Raw genomic sequence first — 6,244 nt, forward strand, 5'->3', positions numbered from 1 at the left:
CTAATCCAAGTATCACAATATTAAAGTAATGTGACTTGATTACTTTTTGTTACTTTTGGATTACCTCAACATCAAATATATGTATGTATGTGACGTTAAATAAAGACAAGAGAAAAGAAATGTCAATAAGCAGTATGGATGTACGTGTATTCTATAAGACAACAGAACAATGTAACCATAGAAAGGAAAATGGAAAGATTTTTAGCATCAACAATGTGTATTTTAAAAGAAAAACTAAATAATCCCAATTTTTTACTAAATATAACTGTAATCTGATCACGTCTTTTTTTCTGTAACTGTAATGGATTACAGCTCCCTAAACCTACTTACAATGTGTTATTCATTTTATATTCAACACACCACAATCTGTAGTCAGTTTGAAGAGGTGGCGCTTTTATTGTGAAAAACACCAGTGCGGAAGTTGTGTCGTTGTTGCGGCTAGCGGAACACCGGCTATATCGTCTCTGCGGTAGTGACGCCGCGTTGCACGTTGCTAGTTAGTTGCAATGTTGTAGCTATTAGCACGATAGCCATTCCTTCGCTGGGAGGAAGACCCGCCGTTTAGTTTTACAGACCCACTATTCACTTCAGCTTCCGTCCAACCAGCAGCCAGCCGCTGGCCAACGGAAACTGCCGGCGAAACACCAGCTAGCTCGTTGTCTGCTCTTTCTTGTAGCCTGCTAGCTTATACAGCCAGCTAGCGTTCGCTAGCCGCCAGCGTTCTACCGTCTCCTGCCGGCTGGACGACCATGGCGATGAGACAGACCCCGCTCACCTGCTCCGGTCACACCCGGCCTGTGGTGGACCTGGCCTTTAGTGGAATCACTCCCTACGGCTACTTCCTGATCAGCGCCTGCAAGGGTGAGACAAATGGACAGTCTATAAATGAAGTTTATTTGAATGGTCTAACGTTTAAACGTTAGCTAGTCACCTCCATAACTGAATACGTTAAGCTGCATTCCATCTGCTGTGTAGCACAGTGGAAACTCATTGTGTGTGCAAGCTTTAGTTCACTCCTATAGGCAATCAATATGTTGTTCTTAAAACCCTGAATTAAAATTTGTGTTCAGCTTCCTGAAAGCCAGTTCAGACTCAGCTGTTCAAAGTGAGGCAGTCTTTGAGACACCTGTTGACTGCAGCATCCACAAGGATACCTACAGCTGTCATCTCCTGGTACACTGCCCTAGGATGTAACCCTTGTGTCCCCTCTGCTTTTCTTTTGCCAGATGGCAAGCCCATGTTGCGCCAGGGAGACACAGGGGACTGGATAGGAACGTTTCTGGGTCACAAAGGCGCTGTCTGGGGAGCCACTCTGAACACAGACGCCACCAAGGCAGCCACCGCCGCAGCTGACTTTACAGCGTGAGTGGAGAGTCCTGTAATAGACTCGTGAAACACATCTAACCCAGTCAACCTGAATACTCCCTCTACTCTCTCTGGTTACATGCATACAAAGATGGATTGGTGTACTGACAGATTAATGGTTGAGTGTTGCATTAAAGAACCAGTGTGTAACATTTAGGAGGAGGATCTAATTGTCGAAATGAATATAATTATTTATAAGGAAAAATATATATACATAAATGTAAAATACAACTGTAAAAAAATAAAAAAAAATGAAATAATAAATACTTAAATATTATAAAAAATTTTAGAATGAGCGTTTCTTATCTAGAGGATGGGTCTCTGTGGCGCTGGGATCAGGGCAGAGCGGGTGTCCCCAACGGAAGGATTGTTGGTTCGATCCTCCGGCTCTCCTGCCACGGTGTAGAAGTATCCTTGAGCAAGGAATACTGGAACCCCAAATTGCTCCTGATGCATAGCAATCGGAATGTGTATGAATGAGTTAGTTTCTGTTGATGAGCTTTGGCCATCAGTGAGTGAATGTGTGTGAACAGGTGAATGTGTGCACGTAGTGTAAAAGCCTTGAGTGGTCGGAAGACTAGAAAGGCGCTATACAAGTTACAGGTCCCTTTACCATCTCCTACAGAGCCTGGCCATGTTTTCAACTACTCTCTCTTGCAGTTTCAGCTACAAGTATCTTTGTCCTTTCACACTTGAATGGAGTAAATAGCATAACCTACACACTGAATTTTTAAGTCACTTAAATGGTCTGGCTTGTGCCGACGGTGCATCAGCCCATTTTCGATGCTCAACGATTTCACCGAAGCGTCTTTCTGTTTTCCTGCGTAGAATATAGGCTGTTTTTTGGTTGGAAGCTGCAGTCCACACCCTCAAGCAGCATAGAGCAGATAAACACTGGAGGAGTCAGACACGGAAATATCTTTAGAGAAATCCACTCATTTTAAAAAAAGAATCGATGAAGCAAAACTCAGACATGCCCTTTCTTTTTTTATTCGCAAACGTCCTCTTTTTTGTCAAATCGACGGCCTACATTACCCTCATGCACTCAGTCGGTTGGAGATATGCTAGTAGTCACTAATGGATCCTGGGAGCAACGACATAAGAGAGCAGTCTTCAGCCCAACTGACTTGAGTGACATCACTTGAGTCCGGCTTTATACACACGTAGATATGCTCCCCCAACACCACAGACAGACGTTGGATCCTTTTGACCAGCGTCAAAAAAGCATCAATGGTAACTCTCTCAAAGGCTGATGGATTTTCAAACTATTTTTGCTACTTGAATTAATTCCATCTCCATTGTACTTAATTAATGTAGCAATTATAAGACTGCTCTGTTTCTCACTGAGCAGCATGGATTTAGTAAGGGGCAGTGGTACTGTACAGTGACTGAACTGAGATCAGTCTATCAGCAGTAAATATATATATATAATATATATATATAATACTATATATTATAATATATATATACCTTATAATATATATATATATAAAGTATCTGTGTCTTCTAAGCATTGTATGCAAAGATAAATATGATGAAATCCCTGCAGCAGTATTAAAAGCTGACCTCTGCCTTTCAGAAAGGTGTGGGACGCAGTGAGTGGGGACGAGGTCCTCACACTGGCACACAAACACATCGTCAAGACTGTCACCTTCACTCAGGTCAGTGCAGTGTCTGGATTTGGATGGGGTCTTAAAATAACATGCTTACAATCTGATCCTTTCTGTACATATTTATGTGGATGTGATTAATCTGTCAATAATATCCTCAATTAATTGATCAGTTGTTTGGTCCAGAAATTGGTGAAAAAAATGTTGATCGCTGTTTACCAGTTTACTGTCAGAGGACCAAAGAAACCAGAAAATTTACATTTACATTTGAGAAGCTGAAATAAGAGAATTTTGACTTTTTCTTAAAAAGTTATCAAAATAGTTGGTAATAATTTATTCATTATTAATTAAGTTGACAACTAATCGAATAGCCATTGGGGATATTTCTAAAACTGCTCTTGCCTCTCAATATATTTCTGCCTCTGCTCCCAGGACAGCAACTGTTTGCTGACTGGAGGAAATGACAAGCTGCTGCGCATCTATGATCTTAGCAACCCTGAAGCAGGTAAGTGAATCTGTCAAAGAGAAAACGGCGGCTGTGGCTCAGAAGCAGAGCGGGTCGTCCCCCAATCGGAAGGTTGTTGGTTCGATCCCCGGCTCCTCCTGGCACGTGTCCTTTTACATCTACCTACAGAGCGCTGTTCTCAGCTACCTGCTCTCGCAGTTTGCAGCTACAAGTACTTTGTCCTTCACACTTGGAAGGAAGCTAAATAGCACTAAATCCTACCACCTGGACCGTTTTTAAGTCACTTAGAAGTGGGTCTGGCTGTGCGAGGTGCTCAAGCCCTTTTCGATGCTCGAAGATCTTCACAGAGCTCTTTCTGTTGTCTCTGGCGTAGAATATGGCCTGTTTTTGGTGGAAGCTGCATTCCACCACCCTCTTAGCAGCATTAGAGCGATCACACTGGAGAAAGTCAGACACGGAAAGATATTTAGGAATCCTCATTTTAAAAAAGAATCGATGGAGCGAAAGATAAAAATGTTCTTGTTTTTTTATTCCAAACGATTCTCTTTTTTGGTCAGAAGTCGGACGCCCACATTACTCAATGAACTCGATCGGTGGAGGTATGTAGTTAGTCAACTAAATGGATCCTTGGAGCAGAATGATAAGGAGAGCAGTCTTCAGCCCACTGACTTGTAGGTACAAGTCACTTGGATGTACGGCTTTGATACACACGTAGTTTGGTGCTCCGCCCAAGCGACCAGCAGACAGACGTACCTTTTGACTCAGGCCAGAGCGCTCACCATGAGTAACCTCTCTCAAAGGTGATGGATTTTCAAATTTTGCTATTGATTAATTCCATCTCCATGTTTAATTAAGGGGCATGTATCGGGATGCTCTGTTTTTCAGCTGAGCGATGGATTAGTAAGGGGCAGTGTTACTGGTACAGTGACTGAACTGAGATCGTCTACGCATACCGGAGTATATATACCATACTAGTATAGTATATAATATAGTTATACTTACTATATTTATAGTATATATAGTAATATATTAGCTTATTATGATATTATATTTGCCATCACTGACTGAATGTGTGTGAAAGGGTGAATTAGTGTAAAAGTGCTTTGAGTGGTCAGAAAACTAGAAAGGCGCTATACAAGTACAGGTCCATTAACCATATACCAAAACTCAGTCATGCAAAGTTAAACATGGGTACATGTAGACTTTCATTTGCACCCCCTCTCCTCATTAAATCTCCATGTCACTCAAGCACCACTTTCTCTTTTTCTCTCAAACCAAAGTGACACAATGATGAAGTTATGCCACTCAAACTCTGATATTTGTGTTATATCATCTTTGCCTGCTCATGTAATCAGCTGTCGCCTCTTTGTGTCCTTAAGCACCTCAGGAGATTGCAGGTCACTCCTCAGCCATAAAGAAAGCCTTGTGGTGTAACAACGACAAGCAGATCCTCTCTGCTTCCGAGGACAAAACCATACGGTCAGTGAGGTGGCTGCTCGTGCTCAAAAGTCCTCATCCTGACTGAGTCTGCTCTATGCTGGCAGAGAGCTCTCACAGCAAACACACCAAAGACCTTTTGGAAGTAATAGCCTATGTGTGTGTATGTGTGTGTATGTGTGTCCAGACTGTGGGACAGAAGCTCCATGGAGGAGGTGAAAACGCTGACATTCGACACTTCTGTGAGCAGCATGGAGTATGTGGCTGATGGAGAGATTCTTGTGATCACTTATGGAAAGACCATCGCTTTCTACAATGCTCTGAGGTATACTGCACGCTCACTATGCACTACTAACTAACCACACTCACATGGATGAAATGGAGTTCTTTCCACGCTATATTTCTGACCTACATATCAGAACAGAGTATGGAAAAATGTTGGCGTTTCCAGAATTGCCCCAATTCTGTTTTCTATAATATAACATTTGGAATTAAATTAGTCAGTGTTTTTCATGAGCCTGATGTTGAAAGCAAGTATGTCGTGCGGCTGAACACACACTCCAGAGAGCTGCCTCTGCACCTGTACAGCCTGGCTGCGTTCAGTCATTTCCTTGGAAACAGTAAATAAACAAGGTTGCACACATGCAATGAAAAATAAATGATTTAACTTTTTTCAACAAATGTTCAGTTCCTATCTTTAAAGCCTAGTTCAGACCAAAGATTTGGTGACCAAACGAGTTAAAACTTGCAATTACTTGCAATGTGTTGGTCTGCAACATTCTGCAAACCCGCCTATTTACACCAATGCAACGAGACAGGACGGTTTATTGTCTCCATAGCAATGACTCTTTACTTCCGTTCTAACAGCCAGCTTTCCATTCTGTTTTAGCTGGATATAATTTATAGTGTCTTAAAATATGAATGAGCATAGTGATAGTGAGTTACTTGGTACAGTGGCATTTTGGAGCTGTCCATTGGTGTCCTTTTTATTTGAGTACATTTTAAGGCTTGTGTCATACAGACATGGCTGTGATGAGGTGATCCTCTCTTTCCTCCATCAGCATTTCGACCAGCTGACAGGTTGTAACTGACTGGACCAGCTGACTTTGCTACTGCCACAACTTTTCTGTTCAACGTTCTAGAGCGATTTTTGTCTCATCGTGAATCTTTGGTCTGAGCTGCGCTTTAAAGAGACTGAAAAGTATGGGTGCAACAATCTAATATTATTTATTCCATTAGAATCAGAATACTTTAATAATCCCCGTGGGGAAATTACTTTATATATTAAAGGAGAAGGGGTAATGGGTAGCAGCGGTTAATTTACTTCCTCTTTGGACATAAATGTTTGACAGTGGAACGTAGCAGT

At 41.8% G+C, this 6,244-nt stretch overlaps 1 protein-coding gene across 1 annotated transcript; it reads left to right on the forward strand.

Moving 5' to 3' along the window:
* Positions 1-427: 427 nt before the first annotated feature.
* On the forward strand, positions 428-5,252 carry strap (serine/threonine kinase receptor associated protein). The gene is made up of 6 exons (XM_035675114.1): positions 428-861; positions 1,227-1,362; positions 2,945-3,026; positions 3,408-3,480; positions 4,821-4,920; positions 5,066-5,252. Exons 1-6 carry the CDS (start codon positions 750-752, stop codon positions 5,235-5,237), a joined length of 675 nt encoding a protein of 224 aa, XP_035531007.1. The 5' UTR covers positions 428-749; the 3' UTR covers positions 5,238-5,252.
* The last annotated feature ends 992 nt before the right edge of the window (positions 5,253-6,244 follow it).

This window comes from Morone saxatilis, unplaced genomic scaffold, assembly GCF_004916995.1.
Source record: "Morone saxatilis isolate NCDOM2014 unplaced genomic scaffold, NCSU_SB_2.0 Contig10, whole genome shotgun sequence".
NCBI classification, from domain to species: Eukaryota; Metazoa; Chordata; class Actinopteri; family Moronidae; genus Morone; species Morone saxatilis.

Coding starts and splice junctions, on each gene's coding strand:
- strap (XM_035675114.1), top strand. CDS start 750: ATGGCGATGAGACAGACCCCGCTCACCTGCTCCGGTCACACCCGGCCT. Junction 3,481..4,820: donor TCTTAGCAACCCTGAAGCAG/GTAAGTGAATCT, acceptor TGTGTCCTTAAG/CACCTCAGGAGATTGCAGGT. Junction 4,921..5,065: donor TCCGAGGACAAAACCATACG/GTCAGTGAGGTG, acceptor ATGTGTGTCCAG/ACTGTGGGACAGAAGCTCCA.